This window comes from Diplotaxodon limnothrissa, linkage group LG18, assembly GCF_057381915.1.
Source record: "Diplotaxodon limnothrissa isolate DT_005_m linkage group LG18, D_limnothrissa_male_GT1.1, whole genome shotgun sequence".
Classification (NCBI taxonomy): Eukaryota; Metazoa; Chordata; class Actinopteri; order Cichliformes; family Cichlidae; genus Diplotaxodon; species Diplotaxodon limnothrissa.
Window position 1 is genome coordinate 17,369,364 of NC_140613.1, and position 21,011 is coordinate 17,390,374.

The 21,011-nt window shown below is 41.4% G+C and overlaps 1 protein-coding gene across 2 annotated transcripts in view; it reads left to right on the forward strand.

Moving 5' to 3' along the window:
- Positions 1 to 20,638, forward strand: part of LOC146613386 (adenylate cyclase type 1-like) — a 37,781-nt gene extending 17,143 nt beyond the window's left edge. Inside the window, exons 5-20 of one of the 2 annotated variants that reach the window (XM_085378473.1) lie at positions 10,050 to 10,177; positions 11,210 to 11,368; positions 11,841 to 11,982; positions 13,590 to 13,745; positions 15,499 to 15,696; positions 15,800 to 15,897; positions 16,053 to 16,137; positions 16,643 to 16,732; positions 17,225 to 17,487; positions 18,234 to 18,360; positions 18,983 to 19,144; positions 19,228 to 19,374; positions 19,465 to 19,563; positions 19,678 to 19,792; positions 19,955 to 20,079; positions 20,213 to 20,638. In XM_085378473.1, the coding sequence (XP_085234599.1) occupies positions 10,050 to 10,177; positions 11,210 to 11,368; positions 11,841 to 11,982; positions 13,590 to 13,745; positions 15,499 to 15,696; positions 15,800 to 15,897; positions 16,053 to 16,137; positions 16,643 to 16,732; positions 17,225 to 17,487; positions 18,234 to 18,360; positions 18,983 to 19,144; positions 19,228 to 19,374; positions 19,465 to 19,563; positions 19,678 to 19,792; positions 19,955 to 20,079; positions 20,213 to 20,638 (2,520 nt within the window). The remainder of the gene's footprint in view (positions 1 to 10,049; positions 10,178 to 11,209; positions 11,369 to 11,840; positions 11,983 to 13,589; positions 13,746 to 15,498; positions 15,697 to 15,799; positions 15,898 to 16,052; positions 16,138 to 16,642; positions 16,733 to 17,224; positions 17,488 to 18,233; positions 18,361 to 18,982; positions 19,145 to 19,227; positions 19,375 to 19,464; positions 19,564 to 19,677; positions 19,793 to 19,954; positions 20,080 to 20,212) is intronic. The other variant, XM_085378474.1, reaches the window with a different exon arrangement.
- The last annotated feature ends 373 nt before the right edge of the window (positions 20,639 to 21,011 follow it).

A 21,011-nucleotide genomic window follows, 5' to 3' on the forward strand; every position in this document is an offset into this window, starting at 1 on the left:
TGCACGGGAAGTGGGCCAGGAACACAGCGTTCTCCTAAAGTGCTGTGGATGTAGCAGACCAAGTCTTCTCTCTTCTCTCAAAAATTCTCAACACAAACGGAAATAAGGCATCAAATCTGAAGCACGCTTTATGAGAATGCCTATACTAACTGTAGTTTCATCTCCTTTTAACCAGAGGGAGCTTGGGAGTCTGAATTTTTATACCATATAAGCATTAGAGTGAAAGAAATACAATAAAATTTCAGCATGTCAGCTCTTTCACCACTTTTGAACTATGTCTTAAGATTATTTAGGACTAACATATACAGAAGTAATGGGATATCTCTGCTAGAAAGAGAGTGTAATTAAAGACGATAGCGGTGAGAATTGTTTTCTCAGAAAACGTGATAGGGAGTGGCACGCCTGTTTGGTGCTTTCATTGGTGCATCACCATGAAAAAAAAAATTACATAAAAAAATTACATTAAGCATCGATTTGCTTCCACTTGTCTAATTCAGGGCGGTGGTCTGGCTGGAGCCCATCCCACCTGTCGCAGGTTGATGGGTGGGGTGCACACAGGACTGGTCACCGTTCTGCAGGGGTAGTGCATAGAAATACACAACCATTCAAGATCCACTTCACACTTAGGTCCAATTTGGATTTACCAACATGTTTTTAGATTGTGGGCAGAAGTCATAGTCCCTGGAGAGAACCCACACAGACATGGGGAAGAACATGCACAACGAGAGCCCCCGGCCAGCTGCTCGATGATGAATTAAATGTCAAAATTGATCATTTAATTTTTTTAAACAACTGGAGGCTATACTCTTTAGTGTAATTTGATTGGGATGGACTTTTATATGTATGTCTGTCGATATCAAAGGTGGACGTACCTACCATGAATCACCCATTAGTTTCTGAAGTTTTGTTTTGAACCCTTTGAAGCCATCTTGGTTTCAAAAAACCAGGTGTGACAAAAAAAGTCTGACTGTCAAAGTGGTTTCATTCATTGGATTATGACCTGTCAATCACAATTCACTAGCTAGCGAGCACACCACAGGAAATCCTCCATTTTAAAACACAGTATGGTCAGTATTTACAAAATAAACTTTTGTTTTTATTCAGTATTACCTAAAAAGACTGACTGAGCCCATTAACTCATCCGGAAAGTGTTTACAGAGGTTAAGACAGAAACCTATAGCCTTCTATAGAACCAGAAGTCTTTTTGAAACCACAGCTATCGCCACCTGGTGGTCCAGAATGCAGGTTTAAGGCACAGGTTGACCACAGTGGCATTAATTTTTCTTGATGCTCGCTTCTTGCTGGATAAAGGGTGACGAGAACAGTGAGGCTGAACAAAAACATAAAGGAGAAAATCCGAATGTGAGGCCTGATAATGCCAAGACACCGGTGACAGTTTTCTCTGAGTCTACAACCAGCACCTATAACTGTGACAGTGGTCTGGGTCCCTTCATACTGTACCAAGGGCTGCATGTAAATAAGCACTGCCCAGATGGTAAGAAAATACAGTACATGTGTTGTCGCACAAGTTAATGGTAGTAATAAATTTTTTTTTTTTTTTTAAAGCTTCAGGTCTTGGATCAGGTCCAGATTTTCATTTTAAATTTGACGGTTTGACTGGAGCAGCTCTTGAAGCTACAGGTCAAGGTCAGGTTTAGGTCTCAGCTGTAGTCTTGTGCAGAATTCTGTGACCTGTCTATTTTATGACGCTACCAGATATTCGCCTCTTAGCGAGCTCATCTGTTACAGTACGCGTGCCGATAACACGTCATCAGATCTTTAAAGGTGTGATTCTTCGCTGGGCTGACAGGAGCATAACATATTTTATGCTCCTGTCCCCTATTTTTTTAAGAGACAAAGCCTGTATTTCTTGCGCTGTGTCATATTAAGTTGGTGTGTCTGTTGGAGGGGGTAGGGGGTAGCTTGAAAATTGAAGTTTACAGGAAACCCACTCACACTGATCAGTATTTGCTGTTTGATTCCCACCACCCACATGAGCACAAGCTGGGAGTAATTATAACTCTTCACCACCAGGCTGACTACCACTGAGACCAAACACAAGGAGCGCATCTCAGGAAGGCTTTGAAACCTTATCGTTACTCAGACTTGGTGTTTGCTGAAGCTGTGAAAATACAACACACGATTGACACCCAGATTATTATTCCATACATAGCTGAAGTGATCAGATTTACTGTACTGTAGAAATCATCTAAACGTAGCTAGATGTTTTACAAATAATATAGAAAAAATATATAGAGAGAGACAGAAAGATTGACATTTGCAGTGGTTGTTTTTTAAGGATATGAAGAGATGAGGGACATTTATTTCAAAGACACTAATGTCATTTGGCACACCAAATGGTCTTCTTGAGCCCCCCTCTCACTCTATAAACACTTCCTCTCCCTGGCTGAGTTTCCAGCAATCTGTCCAGCACCCAAAACAACAGTTTCAACTGTGAGAGGAACTGAGATTAATTTATGGTTGTTATGGGTGCCATATAACATTAATAGCTCTGTACTGGTTGAGCTTTTGTGCCCGTATGCGTGCGTGTGTCGTGGCTGTTTCTGCGACAAAGTTTCACAAAGCTTTTCATTCTTGTCTCCCTTTTCTCTCCTCTTGCAACACCTCCCTGCATCACAGCTTTCAGACTCCTCCGCTCCTTGTTTCTCAGCTTTTTGATTGACATGCAGCAGCCTACTTCTCTCAACTCTGTCTTTTATGCCCCGTGGTTCTCCGCACTCTCTTCCTCTTTCATGTTTCCATTTTTAGGATGGCTCAGTGATGTATCTATCTTCTGTCTCTTACTTCCTTGACAAGTTATAGGTTCCTTTTCATTCACTCATACATGACTGTTAGAGCTTATAAAATAACCCTTTTCTGCATGTGCAGGTCATGAATGCATATGATTTGAATGATTGATTATGATTTTAAGAGGATAGCAGTTCACCTAGCTGACAAACAAATGGCTGTACAATTATTTCCTAGTTGAGTTGTAGTAAAATATCTGCAAGTGATGACTCACCTAAGTATGCGTAACCTAAGATCCAACAATAACATACCTCAAAACCTGTTATTTTCTGAAAAAAATAACTTTAGAAAAGCTGTCTGTACGCCAGTTAGTATGAGCCAAATACAACTGAATAAAATATTAGCCAAAAACTGGATTGTTCTTAAATGGAGCACAGGAACTTGTCACTGCCCACATGATGACAGCTGCCTGCCAGAACGGAAAATCTGGGTGTAGACACAATTAAATAACACTGTTTGGGTTTGTCCCATGAGCAGATGCAAAGATTGCTGTCAAGTCCTGCTGCTTCCTTCAGACTCCTGTGCGCTAAACCCAAACCAAACAAGCCAGCGTGGGCTCTTGACTAGGAGAAAGTGGGAAAAAGTGTTTCTGTTTCAAGAAAAAAAATCACATTTAAGGTTTCTATTGCAGTTTTAACAAAAGCTAAACTTACATAATACCTGAAACACAGCATGGTGTAGATTTAACAGGAGGGTCAAAATGTAGCAGGATGAAGCTGAGATTTTGTGAGGTTTTATGATTTTTCTCACACTGTCTATAATGAATCTTTCTGTTGTCTCATTATCTCTGGTTTTAAACAAAGCAATACCACTTATAGAAATGTTTTTCTACTCTCCAGGATCATACACGGATCGTATTGTACTAGTTTACACATTTGTTTAACAAGCAAAATATCCCTGGTTCAGTGCCAGGAGGAGACATGAATCTGTCGGGGTCGGATCAGTGAGGTTATTTAGTGTGAAAAAAGAGCCAGCCAAATCAAACATGCCAAGCTGCCTGCTGTGGTGACCTCTTCCCTTGAATAAGCAACTGAAAGTAGCTCTCTTGCTATCATTTTGACCTAAGACCAGACAGAAAGCAAAAAGAAGCAAATGAATTAGGTAGGTCAAATAAAAGGAGGCTGTGTGCTACAAAATAAATGTAGCATCCTGTGAGCTGGATTTTAATTTAGTCCCATATATAATGGCTCTTACATTTTTTGTAACGATACTTCAATGAATGTTGTTTTCCTCAAAATAACTGATATCCTATGAGACTGGTCTTAATGTTGGTCTTAAAATGCTGCACGAGACTTAGTGTCCAAAACGACATTAGCTTCAACTCAGATACATTTTCACCAATTTCTTTATGTTAATTAAAGAAAAACGTGTGTGTTTCCAATTCTGATCAAACATTCAATAACACCAATGCCATCTTTGAAAATAAACCAGTCCTGAAACGCCAAACAGTTGGTATTTGCCATATCTGTTAAATGCTTCACATCTACATTAATAGATTTCTTTTTTATGCCCACTCACTCCAGCCCACAAGGCTGAGTTGGGAGGAGGAAGTGTTGATATATTTTTCATTTGTTGTTGCACAGAAATTAAATTCAATCATTAAAAGAGCTGGTGGCTAAAAGGGAAACATCCACGCATATGAAGGAGATGGAAAAGCATTAATGGGGCAGGGGAAATATTGAGTTACCCCTGTAATAAATCACTCCCTGTATTGATGAAATGTTGACATGAAAAACTTTATAAGCCAAAAAAAGGAACATATGTAATGGCCTTATGTAAAATTCATAAAACTGTTTGACTACTTCTAATTAGCTGCTGCAAAAACATTGCAACTACCAATATGAACAACCACAGGGCACATTCAGGAACACGTGTGGGGAGGGGCATTTGTCTTATGTCCTTTCAGCCCCCAAAAGTTGCAGGAATGGAATCTTTAGCTCATCAACACAGCAGTGATATTTGTCTTCGTACCAGAGGCAAAGAACTGTGTGTACTGCTCTTTAGGGACTTGTAGGAAATTAAGAGATGAGCTGGCTCATCTTTTTGCTTCATAATCATTTATTGAATGTTCCGCTTCCCTGTATTTGTGTCTCTCCTTCCCTTTGTCTGTGTAGACTGAAATGTGTGCTAAGTTACATTCCTGCTAATACTACCACACAATAGTTCTGATTGCAGTGCTCAGTATAAATCCTAATCACATTAAGACATGGCAAAAAAGGTTGTCTTAAAACTGCTTTTCTTTCTTTGTAAATTGAAGTAAGTGTCAAAATCTACCTAATGTTCTGTAACTAGTTACACTGATGACCACCCAGATTGCCCACAATGCTTCAGTCATATGACACTGGTAATCCTGCTTGGGTCTGAATCAGCTCCTAAGCCCTCACACTGCAGCTTAGCACAGGAAAAGTACAAAGTAGGAGACACTGTAAGCACCGGGGCTTTTCCCTGTTTCCTGTAGCTTCAGCTGTGTCTCACTATAGCCCCATCTGTTATTGCTCCACTTTGCCCAGAGTTAGGCTGAAGAGACCTCAGTGGCTCTGTTACAATATTTTTTTTTTTTTAAAAGTTCTTAGTGGGAGTCTTTACAGTGCTGTGCAAAAGTCTTGAGTCACCTCTAATTTCTTATTTCTAATAGTTTCCTTCCAAGGAGGCTTCTAAGGCTGCTTTCGCTACTCATTTTCAGATGATTTTTATTTTTAAGCCACATTTCATTCACACACAAACACAAAAGCTAACACATAAATGAACCAGTGTTGTGGCAAAACAAAGAAGACAGCATGGCCACAAACTAGCTTTAAATCTTTAGGCACTCTGTTACTAGCAGCCTCTCCTTTTGTTTGTTTACAGATTTAAATTTAGAACTGCCTAAAAAGAGAGCTCCATGCATTTGACTTATTGTCAAATAAATGTCATTGCCTTTCTAATCTAAAAAGATTTGGGGAAACTGAACAAGTTGAGGGCTACTGTTTGCTGAGTCCTAATCAGAAATGGTCTCAATTGAAACGTGGCTGTTTGCAGTCATCCTTAAGGAAGGGAAACAAGGAGAAAAGGAATCCCAGCTCATACAAGAGCTGGACTGAAAATCAGTGGCAGCAAATCTTGGAGCGATTCATCCAACTTTGATATTTTTGGTTCAAGTTTTGGAAATATGTACAGATGTTAGGAGACGGCACAACAGAGAGTGTCTAGTATAATGCTATATTTATCATTTAAAAAGAATAGAATTAGTCGCTGTAGAAGGGAATATGCTAGGATTCAAAAAAACAATTTTTTGTTGAAAGTTTCAAGAGTCCAGTAAAGGCTAGATCATGCTTCTTTCATAGTTGCTGTAGTAAATTCATGCTTTTCTTAATCAACTATATCAAGTGTCAAGAGCGACCAAGGCAGCAAAGGTTAATTGCAGTGCAAAAAAAGAAACCAGGAAGGCAGATAAAAACAGACCAAATTTAGAAAGCTATACATGTTATGTAGCACAATAATGTCATTTTATTTTCGTATCTATTTAAAATAGGCTATTTAAAATTGTAATCCTCATACAAATTAGTTGGTATTCTTTTGATCTTTAGTTCTATATATGGGGCTTTAATTTAAGAGAAAATGTCTTTCACAGAGCAAAACTGCCAAGAGCCGCTCAGCACACTGCTGCTGCATAACACTCGGTCTTTTGTAGGTTTGTGTCTAAGAATATATTTTGTACAAACAGCCGCCATGCCACTGAGTACTTAAAAAGCATGACCACAGCAGGTAAACTTGCACAAGACAAAGAGCAGCTGCTAACGAGCCCTGGCTATCTTGCCGAATTTCACATGGCTCCCATGTTAAAAATAGAGCACCCGTCTTGTCATGTGCCCACCGATGTGCATAATTATGAGTCTTTGTGCTCTTCACATGCATGGCCAGCAATCCCATTACCTCCATGGAAACAATGAAGGGTTATGAGAAGGCACCCACGGTAACCTGGTCTCCCTGGTAAAATGAATGCCTGTTGCTCATATCCTGTAATAATGGGTTATATTTGTAAGCTGTTTTTTTCATGCCACTGCTCATTGTGTCTAAAGAGTGAGAGTGAGTAGAGAGTGACTCACCTTATTCCCTAAAATGAAACTGATCCTTTAATATATCACAGCATTGTGGGAGCCATTTTTAGTACGAGTCCATATTTTTAACATTTTTAATGAGATACCGATAAAGAAGCGCAAATATCTTTCTGTCGCAGTCTTGATTTGTTTGGCCACAGAACTGTCTCGTATACACCGCACAGTCAGTCTCATCCCGTCTTCACAATCAGCTTTTATATTTTAATGTATGATTAGCACGACCATGTCACTTTCGTGACAAGCTCTCTAATTTAAGTTGCAGGACCATAGGTGGTGTCGATACTGAATGAGCATCAGGCAGTTTCTCTCAATAGCACAGAGGTTAAAATAGAGGGGAGAAAACTAAAAGCTGCTAAGCATCTCAAAAAAGATATAGAGCCACCAAAACATCAACTTTTGTCTTGGGAAGTTCTGTTTTAAAGCCTCAACTTCACTATTTAGTTGTTTTTTGACCTTCTCACCATGCAGTGCACCTTTGAAATGGTCAAAGACACTTAAGAACAAGTTAGAGGCATTGCAGGCCTGAGTTAACAAGGAGTTTCTGTAATGAATTGTTTAAATAATGTGATATTAAAAAAAAGGCAGAGCTTTTATAACTGTAATGTGATCACATACTGAGTGATAGTGTATTTTGACATAATTTAAATGTACTCAAATCTTATATTAACGATGTTACCATTGCAAGTCTGCAAGTCTGAAACCACCTGCATCATGAACCTAATCAATCTTGGAAACCGAGCAGCCTGAAGCTACACTTAGAAATTAAACTGCTTTCATGTAGTCTGGAAGACGAGTGGATGGTGGAGTGGGTGCAGTTTTCTCTGTGGTGGGGTTGGGTGGACTGTCCCGGGCTCTGTGGGGCCGGGAGGCGCTGCTGCGCTGGGCCCCGGTCTGGATGGGCCTGGGCCCCCCTTTCCCTGGCGGGTCGCGGAGTGTGGGAGTGCCTACTGGGGTCAGCGGGGGAGCTGGCCCCAGGGAGGGGTCACCTGCCCCTCCCTTCCTTCCCTCCCCATCTCCAGCTGCCTCCCTCCTCCTGCTCCACCACAACCACCCACACATGCAGGGCCTTGGAGTAGGGGTATGTCACCAGGATGCAGAGGAGGCTACCCCCCCCCCTCTGTCCCCTTCTGGCTGCCTCTGCCTCAATTTTATCCCACAACTTAGACATTCACATTACTCACACCCTCATTACACATACATATAGGATCTTGGGGGTGGGCACGATACACGGAGTCCAAGTTACCATCAGGGTGTACGCCTCACCCCTGGCGTCGTTGCCCACCTCTCAATTTTAAATACATGTAGACATTGAGGGCTAGCAGGAGGGACTATGCGCTTACCTGCTGCTCTCTGGCAGGTAGCTCTATGCCCTCCTGGGTTTTAATTGCACCTTAGAACACACATGCATCAACACTACAATGAGCGGGTGGAGGGAGGTTTGGAGTCTTCTCTCACCCCCATTCTCTGCGGCCTACTGGAGCGGGGGGGCTAGGAGGAGTGGGCCATCCGACTGCGGTCTGGGGCCTCCCTGCTGCTGCGGAGTCGGGGCGGTCTGCCTCTCCCCACCGCAGGGAAAAGGGTAACACCACCTGGGTCTGGGTGCAGTTCCCCCCTCCAGGGGCAAGGGTACCTAGACCCGGTTAGTAGAGTACGCTTGGGGAGTGTGATCGTGTATACAGCGTCCCTTTATGTCTGTCTCCACGTCGGTTGAGTGTGAAGTACATATGAGAGCATGAGGGTGGGAATGGATGTTTGTGTCTGTGTGTGCCTGTATGTCTGTGTCTATATGTCAGGTTGGGTATCAGACGCCACCTCTCTGGGGACATCTCGGGCCCTCCAAGGTTTGGAGGCCTATCTCCACCCACCACCACTTCCCCTGCCGGTGGCGGACTCCCTCAGGTATCGGTGCGTTGGTGGTTCTTTGTATCTGGGGGTGGGTGTCCGGGTACACACCGGCTCACTCCTTGGCGGCCGCTTATTGGGGCTCGCTCGGGCCACTTTGGAGGTGGGGTGCCCCCGGCCTCTCGGCCTGGGGCTCGGTCACTCAGGCACAGCTGGCTGCCGGCGGAGCTCACGGGCGCGTCACTGCAACTCCCCCTGGCTTCTGCTCCGCGGCTGCTGAATGAGCTCTCATCTGGGACTCTCCTTAGCTCTTACTGGGACAGTGGCGCGGCTGCCCCTCTGTGGGTCTTCCTTGGTCTCTTGTGTTCTGGGTGCCTCTGGATGTCTGGAGTTTTGATCTCCTCCATACCTGCTTGATACCATAGAGGACAGGGCTGTGGCTCCCCACACTCTCTAGCAGATCATTACATGGAGAAACCTTTGGAATGCAAGCATGCTGATCCACACAGGTATGCACACAGGTGTACACATGGGTATTCACAGATGCGGACTACAGCTTTCTTGGCTGCTGCCTCAAAGCACACTGTGCGCTGTCTATCTTGCGTGCTGCACAATATCGTTTATTATTTAGTAACTATTGATATCTATGGCTAGCTAGTTTATTGTGATGGTGCTTTTTTTTTTATTATTATTATGTTGCTCTTTGTTGTTTGCTGTCTCCCCTGTTTTTTTTGTTTTTCTTTCTCTCCATACAGGTGACCCAGGAGTTTTTTTTTTTTGTTTTTGTTTTTTTTTTTTTTCTCTCTTCCCCCCCTTCTCACCGTCTCTTCTCCCCTTTGGTTTTCTTTCTTCCTCTCCCCCTCTTTCTTTCATTCTTTCCCCCTGTCCTATTAAAAAAAAAAAAAAGAAAAAGGATGACAAAGGATGAACTGAAGCTCCGCCATCACGTGATGTCACATGCTGCTGTTTCTGATGTCACTTCCAAAAAAAAGAAAAAAAAAAAAAAAAAAAAAAAAAAAAAAGAAATTAAACTGCTGGGTATGGATCACATTAATCAGTGTAAGGGAAAAATTATATTTGAATGACAGGATGTTTCAATCAAAGCATCCCTGCTCTTAGATGCCTCTCGTGTGACTTTGATTAAACTGGAGGAAAGTTGCTTTTTAATGTGTATTTTTTCAACATGACTAATTACTATTTTTTTGTATACGTTTAAAACTGCTGTAGCATCAGTTTGATTGTGTAAGTAAGGGTGATTTCTTTTCTTAAAAATTCTCCTTAAATTGTCTCTGTGACTGACAGGAGAACCACTGTCGCAGGATTAAGATCCTGGGAGATTGTTACTACTGTGTGTCTGGACTGACACAACCCAAGACCGACCACGCCCACTGCTGTGTAGAAATGGGTCTCGATATGATTGACACCATAACGTGAGTCTCTTATGCCTGTGGTTTTCATGTGTGACCCGAGAACACATTTACCCCTTCCAAACTCTGACGCAAAAGTCTTCAAAAAAACAGCAGTGTTCAAAGTCGGGAGGGGGGGGGGAGCTTTAGGGGGGAAGTAATAGGCTATGTTTTTCTTTTTCTTTTTTTTTATTTAATTAGAAAGTCGCTGTTTTCTTTGTATAGTTTGGAAGTGAAAAAAGATGCACAAGAAAGTTAGAGACGGAGAAGCTCCAGAAGATTACATCAGATGCTTTTCATGATTTGACTGTAAGTCTGTTAATTAAGATTAAGATCAGATTTCTCCACCAACACTGATTAAATAAAAATGCCCAGCTTTTCAGTCTTTTTGTTCTCGGTCTATTTTGGTATGTTAGAGCAGAGCAGAGCATTTCTGAACAGCTTCTGGTCCTTGAAGACATCGTGACAGATTGTTATATCTATTTATAAAGGACATTTGTGGAAACAGATTCTTAATTTTGGACGTGTGTATCACCTGCATTCGACCTCAATTATTTGTGATCTTAATGTTAATGAGATCGTTTGCTGAATGAATGAAATCAGCGCCGGGTGTACATTTCAAACCATGAAAGAGTTGGCAAATTAGTTGATGTAAACTTCTTATTTAATTACTATATGTGTTCATATACAGTCATACATACATGTAATACATTGTTATTGTAACACTGTGTTTTTTGTGCTGTTTTTAATGCTCTGCCAAATTATAGGCAAACTATTCGATTTAGACAGAGTTGGACAGTTGGGAAAAATGTAGTCACATTATTTGCCAATTTAAAAGATGACAGTTAAAAATTTTGGAAGTGTTTGATATTGAAATGGTCCAGATATCATTTAAAAGTATTCAGATTAAAATACACATTGTTTTAAATCCAGTGGATTAGGTTATTAATTATTTTTTAAAGTAATCTGACCAAACTCTGGATATAGATAAAAATATATAGATATTGCCCTGCCATATTACCTCACTGAGACTCTCCATGTTTTTTGTCTGTACAGGTCAGTAGCAGAGGCCACAGAAGTCAACCTAAACATGCGCGTGGGCTTGCATACCGGTCGAGTGTTGTGTGGAGTGCTGGGTCTTAGGAAATGGCAGTATGATGTGTGGTCAAATGATGTGACTCTGGCCAATGTGATGGAAGCTGGAGGACTACCTGGGTCAGTACTCAGCATTTTAAAAGCATACAAGCCTGAACAGCTTCAGACTATTTGTCTCCGCTCTGTTATGGTACCCTGGAAAAAACATCTTGACACATTAAGTGATTTCTAACAAATAAGGTGTTAATATTTTTTGCTCTAGAATCAGTCTTGTTCCCTGTGTTTTTAAAGCATTAGTCGGTGATTTAAGCTAAATCAGGAAACAAGGCCAACTGCAGGGAAGACCCTTATGGTTGAATTTTCCCCACTGGACAAAGAAATAAAGAGAAGCACAGAAGCAGATTCAATTCATCCACAAACTTCAGGCAATGCAATTGTGTGTATCATTACAAACAAATTACCCAAAGAATCTTATTAAGACCCACCAAAGCAGAATTTCACAAGTTATTGTGAACACATCCTTTAGCTCTTGACTCTTCTGCTTATAAGACTTGTTTTAATATTTGCTCTGCTTCCCTTATCTGTACCACAGGAAAGTTCACATTACCAGATCTACACTCGAGTGCCTAAACGGAGACTATGAGGTGGAGCCTGGAAACGGCCATGAAAGGAGCGCCTTCCTTCAAAAACATGAAATCGAAACCTTCTTTATAGTGCCATCTCACCGACGGAAGGTACCCAGTTGCACTTCTGTGTTTAGTAATATACTGTATTTATATCTTCAGTAAAAATGAATGAAATCACAGCAATAGTTTTCTATTTGTTTAAACCATTGCCTTGGATGAACCTTTTCGTACTGAGACAGTTTACTGTACATATTAGCTTCCATAGGTAATCCATATTAATTGACCTAACTGGTAAATCAGAACAGGACAGGTTGACAAAGCAGGTTTATCCTGGCCAGTCACTTCAGTAGAAGGATCTACTAGAAAACATGCTTCAAAGACTGTAGAAATGTAGTGCAGTTTGACTACAGAGCTCTCACCCATTTGTTGTTGAGCTGATCTCACGTTCAGCCTGTAATGGATTGGACTGGGGCTACAGAGAGAAAGAAGAAGAAAAAAAACAGCCCGTGGCATCTATCATCTTAAATTTGCACAGTCCGACAAACTTAAAGAGATATGTGTGTGTCAGTGCATCCACATAAGCATGCACATTTCCAACAGATGTGCCCCAAGCAGCTGGAGAGGGAATTTCAGTCTTGTTACTGTATAACTCTATAAAGCCTTCCTTCTCCTCTCTCCTCTCCTCTCCTCTCCTCCCTTCTACCTGCCTAACAATATTTCTTGCAGCAGGTTTTATGTTATGCAAGCCCACGCTTGCACATAGGTTACATGGTGCCTTATATGAACCTGTTGTATCCCCGTTGCGTGTATTTTTCTTTGAAATGTGAGAGACTTGGCTAATCCTCTAGCTGATGGTTTAACTTCATCAAAGACACGGCTCAAAATAAGATAGGCACAGACTGTATTGTTGGATAGGCTGATATTCTCACTTAGAGACATACGGTGGGGTTACAGATTAAAGGAAAAGCTCAACCCTTGACCCCAACAATTAAGGTTTGAAGTAGTTTCATAATGCTCATAATGTTGCTGGGGGCATTTTGCTGGCATGGTTTGGTTATTCTTGTGCCCTTACAAGGAAGGTTCAAATAGTTTTTAGCAATCACTTATAATATATATTAAATCATTTTGTATCTAAATAAGCGCGATCTCTCCCACAATTAGAGTGCCCCCATCCATTGGGTGTCACTGAGTGGTTTGATGAGTATGAAAATAATTGGCACCACCAGCTCTCAACCTTGTTGAATATTTATCAGCAATTTTGGACTGATTTGTCAGAAAAGGCTTGTCACTGTCATCACCTTCCAATAGCTTTTGGAAGAATGAATTTCTGTGTTTCCAGTAGATTTCCAGTGATCTGAAGCTGGTGGACAAATGGCCTTACTAAGAAATGCTATGTTGCATTTTCCCCTCAATTTGCCATTTGTCTCTATTTTCAGCTTTATGTGTTGATGATGACATATTTTTGTTGTTTCAAATGGTGCTTAAACACACGTTCTTCAACAGTTTACTGAAAGAGAAACGAGGGCATCAGAGTCACCAAAGGACTGATGTACCTTATTTTAACTGCATTGTTGAGCATGAGCATGATAATAATGACTGGATGCATGTGTCAAGTCCATAGTGCCTGTGCATGAATTATAGACCCTTACATAATATATATTACTGTATGGGATATCATGACTAAATACTTGTTCCCATTTCTTATCTGGTGGCAGATATTCCCAGGATTGATTCTTTCGGATATAAAGCCCGCCAAAAAGATGAAGTTCAAAACTGTGTGCTACTTACTAGTGCAGCTTATGCACTGCAGGAAGATGTTCAAGGCTGAGATTCCCTTCTCCAATGTCATGAACTGCGAGGACGGTGATAAGGTATAAACTCTCAGTGTCTGTGTTGACGTTTCTGTGTTTGTTCTTACTGTGATTTCCGAATAGACGCAACACTGAGTGAAAACCTGGTGAAAAAATTAGGCTTGTGTGTTCTGTGTCATAGGAAAAGGGGTAATGGAGCGTCCTTTTTTAAAGGTCCCTATCCAGTCAGTATGTTGGTCTTGGCAGAAATGTCAATGAGCCTGTTAACCCTTTCAGGCTCAAATTAAGTTTTTGTTGCTAATGCACAAAAGAATACCTGCAGTGGTACTTCTGAGTAAAAAACACTCATAAAATATGTATGTGGGGTAATCAGGTTGTTAGCTTTTAACTGTTGCAACTCTGCAACGCCTGCCTTGAGAGGGTTAATATGGCTAACTGTTAGAAGAAGTGTTGTGTTATTTAACCTTATATGTCTGTAAATTTTTGCACCTACTGCTTAAACAAGGAGTTTCCTGGGTCCGTGTGTGTGTGTGTTTGTGTGTCTGTTGTACATATTTTCCTGTTAGTAAGGTGTGTAGAATTTATATATAAACTTAAAGGTACAATAATGTTGGTTTGTGTGTAACATATTTTACAAGTGGCTTTTTTCCTAGAAATTTATGGAAGTTTCAGTTTTTAAGATGTTGGCCTTTTTAAGATGTTCAAATAATCTTTACCTCACACTGCATGATTATATGTCTCCCCATTAACGGTAATCACAGCATCCTCCCATCAGAGACAACAAGCAGATTAGCATAATACACAAAACAGTAAAAGCTTATGGCCTTTGTCATGGGCGGTTTAGTTGTAGTAAACCTTCCACTGAATGGTAAATTCAAATTCAGGCCACACACACTAGTGCTCAGTGAAAAGATGTAGGCATTCAAGACACGAATGCAAGCAATATGAGGGACGAGGGATGAATGAATAGGATAGCTGGTGCAGCAGACACGGTTACATGATGTGTCCCGTGCTGCACTGAGCACAATATAGAACATAAGGAGACGTCAGGATCTGCAGGCCACTGTGTTTCTGCCTTATAAATAAACCAAAACAAGAGAGTGGGGAATGCAAAAAGAAATGGGGGGAGTGAAAATGGGCCAGATATAAAGACTGGACTGGTGAAGGGGATATAAACAGAAGTGAATATATGGAAGCAGGTAAGAAAATAAGGAAATAAATATGAAAAAATAAAGAATGAATATACATACGATGAGTGAGTAAGAGCAAGGTGAGGTAAGAAGATGGTATTACAAAAAAACTGAAGTTGAAAATAAGAAGTAAGCAAGTGGATACACTTAGAGAAGAGACAAAGAAAGGAGACAGTGGCACAGGAAACGAAGCAGAAGAAATCAGTGACATCCGTGAGCTGAGCACATCCATGTCATGTCACGAGCTCGTGAACACCGGTGATCCTTGATCATGCTCTGATCACCTACTGTGCTGTGTTCAGATAGCATGCTAACTTACATGAACAAACACACCTACACGTACACACACACATACCCAAGGTGTTTGCTAAGCTGCTCACTTTGGCTGCCGAGGACACAGCAGGGTGCTTTCAGTAATGAAGTTAAGTGTGAAGGCAATGTCCTAATTTGAAAGTATAATCAGCTGCCTGTGTTTATTGTTGACTCTTATTCACCCTTGTTCCTAATATGATAATACTCAGGCATTGCAGAGAATACAGGGTGCTGTATTCACCAAACTATTGTTGTTTAAGCTCTGCATTGTAAAGTGAGTGGAGATTTCTTTTCATTTTGTTTTCCACCAGCGGAGGGCCATGCGAACGGCTCCACAGAAAATGAGGAACCGCTCCAACGCTAACCAGGCTAATGTGATCCAGAGCAGCCCCAGAACACGGGTCAACCGCTACATCGGTCGGCTGATTGAAGCCCGTCAGACCGAGTCTGACACGGCAGACCTCAACTTCCTCACGCTCATGTATAAATGCTCTGAGCATGAGCACAGGGTGAGGGATTTGAGAAACTGCACTGAGATGTTGCTCAATCATGTTACAATTCCACATTTTATTGTTTGGTTACTCGCTCTTTTTGGGTTTTGCCATTGTGCAGTACCACCAGGTGCCTGATGAGTACTTCACCAGCGCAGTGGTCCTCTCCCTGATCCTAGCTGCTTTGTTTGGCCTTGTCTATCTTCTCATCATACCACAGTATGTACCAAAAATGCTTCTGTGGGTCCCTTCTTTGTCTTTCTTTTTTTTTTTTTTTCCCTTCCCATTATTTTATCTCTCCAGCTGCCTCTTTAACATACCGAAGTCTGTCTTACTAACCCCATCATTCCCCTCTCTCCTTTTTTCTCTCTCAGGGGCACAGTGGTGCTAGTTCTTCTCGTCTTCTGCATCTGTTTCCTTGTAGCTTGTATCATGTACCTCCATATCACTAGAATACAGGTAACTACAGATGCTTTCCTTATCCTATTGAAGTGAAGGTCTTTTTTTTTTCATTTATTAGAGCATTAACCTACACCACAGATGCATCTACCTTCTGTTATCTGCAGTTTAGAAAACCTGGCAAGGGAAATGTTCTCCTGTATAGGTTTTTGCTGACCAAAGACAAATTATAAATGTATTTTGTGAAACCATGTAAGAACAATTTAATAACCACTAGCTTTGAGGTTACATCTATGCCCCTGTGTTGTATTTAAATTAAAATCGCTCTTCTAGAATTTGACCAGTTTAGAAGCTTTTTTAAGCTTTGTAGCTTCTCACATGCTTGTCTTTTTTCTCTTTTTCTTTCCTCAAACCCAAAAAATTCTTGTCCATCATAACATTTGTTCTTCCTCAAGCTGTACTTATAGTTATTAACACTCTGACAGATTATATTGGTGTTGTCTAAATGCATTCAAGGTATTCTAGGCAGTATTTATATAATAGTCTCTATATTTTTTTCTGTCAGTGTTTTCCAGGGTGCCTGACCATTCAGATTCGCACTGCTCTCTGTATTCTCATAGTGCTCTTAATCTACGCTGTGGCCCAGGCCTGTGTGGTAAGTGTAAATGCAACAGTAAAAAAGTGTCATCTGCCACAAACTACCCACCTGACTGGCCAGCCAGCTAGTAAGAAAAATCTCACCGTGTTTTGAGCTGCTGCTGTTCCCTCTGATTTAACGGTGCCAGTGGGCTTATTTTAAAAATATGTTTAATTATTATTTTAGAGGTGTTGCTTTAGATGATGTGCAGTTGACTGTGAAATTAATAAAGCTAAAATTGTGGCGTTATCATAATTTAATTATCACATTTTTGCTGTGTTTACATATGTCATGTATAACATAAATCTGAAAGCATTCAAAGTTTGAATTATGGTCATGCTATGTATTTAAACAGCTTACACTATCCAGCTGTACAGTGCTGTTCAACTCATGTGTTTTGTTTTTTCTTTAATGAAATGTGCAGACAAGGCAGACCGTGAATGTAGATGAGCATTAAGCCTTTCTCCAGAAATATTTCTCACTTTGCATCGCTGTGTTTGCTTTTGACAGGTGGGCTGCATGCCCTGGCTGTGGGGTAGTGCCAATACAAACAGTTCCATCATCATCATTGATGTGGATAGCGGCGCCAACCACACCATGGCAGAACTTCCTTGTGACGGCGCCCGCTACGCCTTTCTCTCATGTGTGGTGGGCACACTTACCCTGGCGCTTTTCTTGCGCGTCTCCTGGATGCCAAAGATGGCGCTAATGCTTCTTCTGGGGGTGCTGTATCTCACCGTGTTGGAGCTCAGCGGCTTTCGCAAGACTGCAGGGTGAGAGGTTCACGCCACGACGTATTCAGAAAGCTCAGACACATTCCTGACTTTCCCTGAAGTTATATGACAACAATGAAGTGAGAGATCTCGCACAGTTGTTATGCATCATGCATTATGTGCGTCAGTCGGGTATCAGAGGTAATGCCTGGCTGTGTAATAAACAGATAGGCAAGAGTTGGAAGAGCATTTACAGTACATGTGCTGAGATGTATGTGTGTGGAGGAGTTGTTGCTTGTCTTCAGCCCACACACTCTTTCATTTTCCACCCTTTGAAGCAGCACACATGCTTATTAGTTCCAAATCAGAAGCCTAAAAGGACAATGTGGGCTGCATGATGGGACCACGTTAGCTATTTCAACCCAGTACTGAGGGACCATGCCAATTTTATTAGAGCTCAGATCCCAAATGTGCAACTGAAAAAAATGATTATTCTGAATTTGTTCAGGTCAAGGTAAGGATTAGTTTTGAAAAAAAAAAAAACTTTTAGATTTAATCATGCACAAGTTAATAGTAATATTCCATGATTTCAGAATACGTTATAAGCACAATAAAGTTGTTTTGTTTTGTTTTTTTTGCTTGCTTTGTTTCCATGTCCTTCTAAAAAAGCCCTTGCTTTCATACTTTTGTGAAGTAACTCTACTTGTGATCACTCCCGACGCTGTGGGGGGTCCATTCAACCCTCCTGTGTAGTTTTCTGTGTGGTCTGGTCCAGTGCTGACTTGTGCAATTGGTCTCTTCCGCAGTGGGGGGTCCTTCCACATCCGGGGCTATGAGCCCATCCTGTCTCTGTTGCTCTTTGTCAGTGCCCTTGCCCTCCACTCCAGGCAACTTGACCTCAAACTACGTCTGGACTTCCTATGGGCTGTACAGGTCAGGAAGTGTGCAATGATATCTCTGTGCATATGAAAAAAGGCTATGGATATACATTTCTGGAGGATGTGCAACCATGCTTCCAAAGTAAACTCTGAAAAACCTTTTCTAGTTTTTGTTTAAAGGTGTTGCAGGGATCACATTTAAAATGAGCAAACAAATGTTTGTGTGCATGTTTGATCAAACACAACAAAAAAAACTTCCGTTAAAATGATTATTGAATCATTGCAATTGGATTTTTAAAAAATTATTTGGTTTGTTTTTTTTACTTTTTACAACGCAACCCAACTTCTTTTGGAAATGAGGTTGTATATTTATAGGCTGCCAGATGTCTGTTCTTGGCAACAAAAAAAGAGTAAGAAGCTTCTTCTGGCTCGGTTTCATTTGGCACTGAGCGTTTTGCATAGGGGGATAGAAGTGTTGAAGCTGAATTTAAGCCATTTAACCCTTTAACTAGCAGGATTAGTCATGTAATGTACCCAAGTCTATTAATCATACTCTGACGCTTACAGCAGTCTGATGCTCACAAGTCATTTTAGTGACACCATGTGGTGGAAATATGAAGCAAGCTTTGGTTCTCACAGCTATATCTGGATATTTTGTGTGCTACTTTTCCTGCCAGGCGGAGGAGGAAAGAGATGGAATGGAGAAAGTAAAGCTGGACAACAGGAGGATCCTCTTCAATCTGCTGCCTGCACACGTGGCTCAACACTTCTTAATGTCAAACCCAAGAAACATGGTGAGCCACGATAATAGACAGGCAGGCAGGCAGACAGACAAACAGGTAGATAAAAAGGCTGAAACCAGAAATGACTAATGATCACATCTAAGAATATTTTTTACTGTATTGTTTTTCTTTTCCTTTAGGATCTGTACTATCAGTCCTATGCACAAGTTGGCGTCCTATTTGCCTCAATCCCGAACTTCAACGATTTCTACATCGAGCTGGATGGCAACAACATGGGAGTGGAATGCTTGAGGCTACTGAACGAGATCATTGCTGACTTTGACGAGGTCTTAGTATTTTTTTATTTCTTTACTTTGTAAATTTGGAATTGTTTTTGCCTTGTAGTGTCAGGTGTTTATTGAATGTGTGCTTCACAGCTCATGGATAAGGAGTGCTACAAAGACATAGAGAAAATCAAAACCATTGGCAGCACATACATGGCAGCTGTGGGACTCGTCCCCACCATTGGGACCAAGGTTTGGATTTTCCTTTTTATTTATGTGTTTATCTTCTGTCCTAGTCTTTAAAGGGAATATGAAGGATCCTTTCTCACATGTACACTAACTGCTTGGTGCTCTTTCCCTCTGTAGAACAAGAAATCTGTGTACGACCATCTGAGCACGATAGCAGACTACGCCATTGAAATGTTTGATGTTTTGGATGAAATCAATTATCAGTCATACAACGAGTTTGTCCTGAGAGTTGGTAAGTAGACATACAATATAAACCACCTTGTTGGACTGTTGGGTCCGATTTGATGCTATATAAATAAAATTGAACTGTTTTGGTTCCCTGGCAAAGACAATTTAAATGTGACTGACTTTCAATGACTCTGTTTTAGTTTAATGTTTTTATGTCTGTGCACAGGAATCAATGTGGGTCCAGTGGTTGCAGGGGTGATTGGAGCACGGCGACCTCAGTACGATATCTGGGGTAACACGGTCAATGTGGCCAGTCGAATGGACAGCACTGGAGTACCTGGGAAAATACAGGTACTTGTTTTCAATTACAAATGATCCACAAATATGATGGAGTCAAGTGTAACCAGCTTGCCAAGCTCCGCTGTCACATCTACCAACACTTACAATAACAAATATCTATATTTCCTATGCCTCTATTATCCAGGTGACTGAGGAGGTTTATCGGCTACTGAATACCAACTATGACCTGGTTTGCCGCGGCAAGGTCAGTGTAAAAGGCAAAGGTGAGATGCTGACCTACTTCCTGGAAGGGAAGGTTCAGGGAGTGGGCACTGCAACCACTTCTTCGGTGATGCGTTCCGCCAGCCTGGCACGTCGGATCCACTCCTGTGGAAAGACGAGCGTCCCGACCAATCTGGCCAGCGTGTCCTCTGCTGCCAGCCTCACTGCTCATCCCGGCATGGGTAGCAACATGCAGATGAACACTGCCAACAGCAGCAGCAACAGCCAAGCCGCATGCCAACCCTCATCCTGTGTGCCCGCAGTGGGTAAGGTTGATGAAGAGAGGGCTGTAGAGGTGACAGAGATTGAAATTGAGACGGTGGCAGCTGCTGCAGATGTGTCAGTGTAGGAAGAAAGAAAATATATTCATCTTAAATAAAGCAAGAAAACCTGGTTGGAGGACTAGAAGCGTCTAGTCTGTACTGGCACAACCCAGGATACACCCATTCAGGATGTGAACTTCCAGAAATATGAAGTCATTGTATGGATAATCATACTTGCTTTAGGGATTTTTAACTGCTTGCCACTTTTCAGAGACAAAATGCAGAGTGCAGAGACGGGTACCCGGAATCTCAAATCCTCTTTTAACATCTCTGTAACAGATGATTAGATGTGTGGTTTTGTTGGGTTCCATCAGATCCAGGTATAATGAGCATATTTATTTTTTACTATGTTGTACATATTCCGTGTTCGGGGGATATGTGCGTTGATATCCAGAAAGA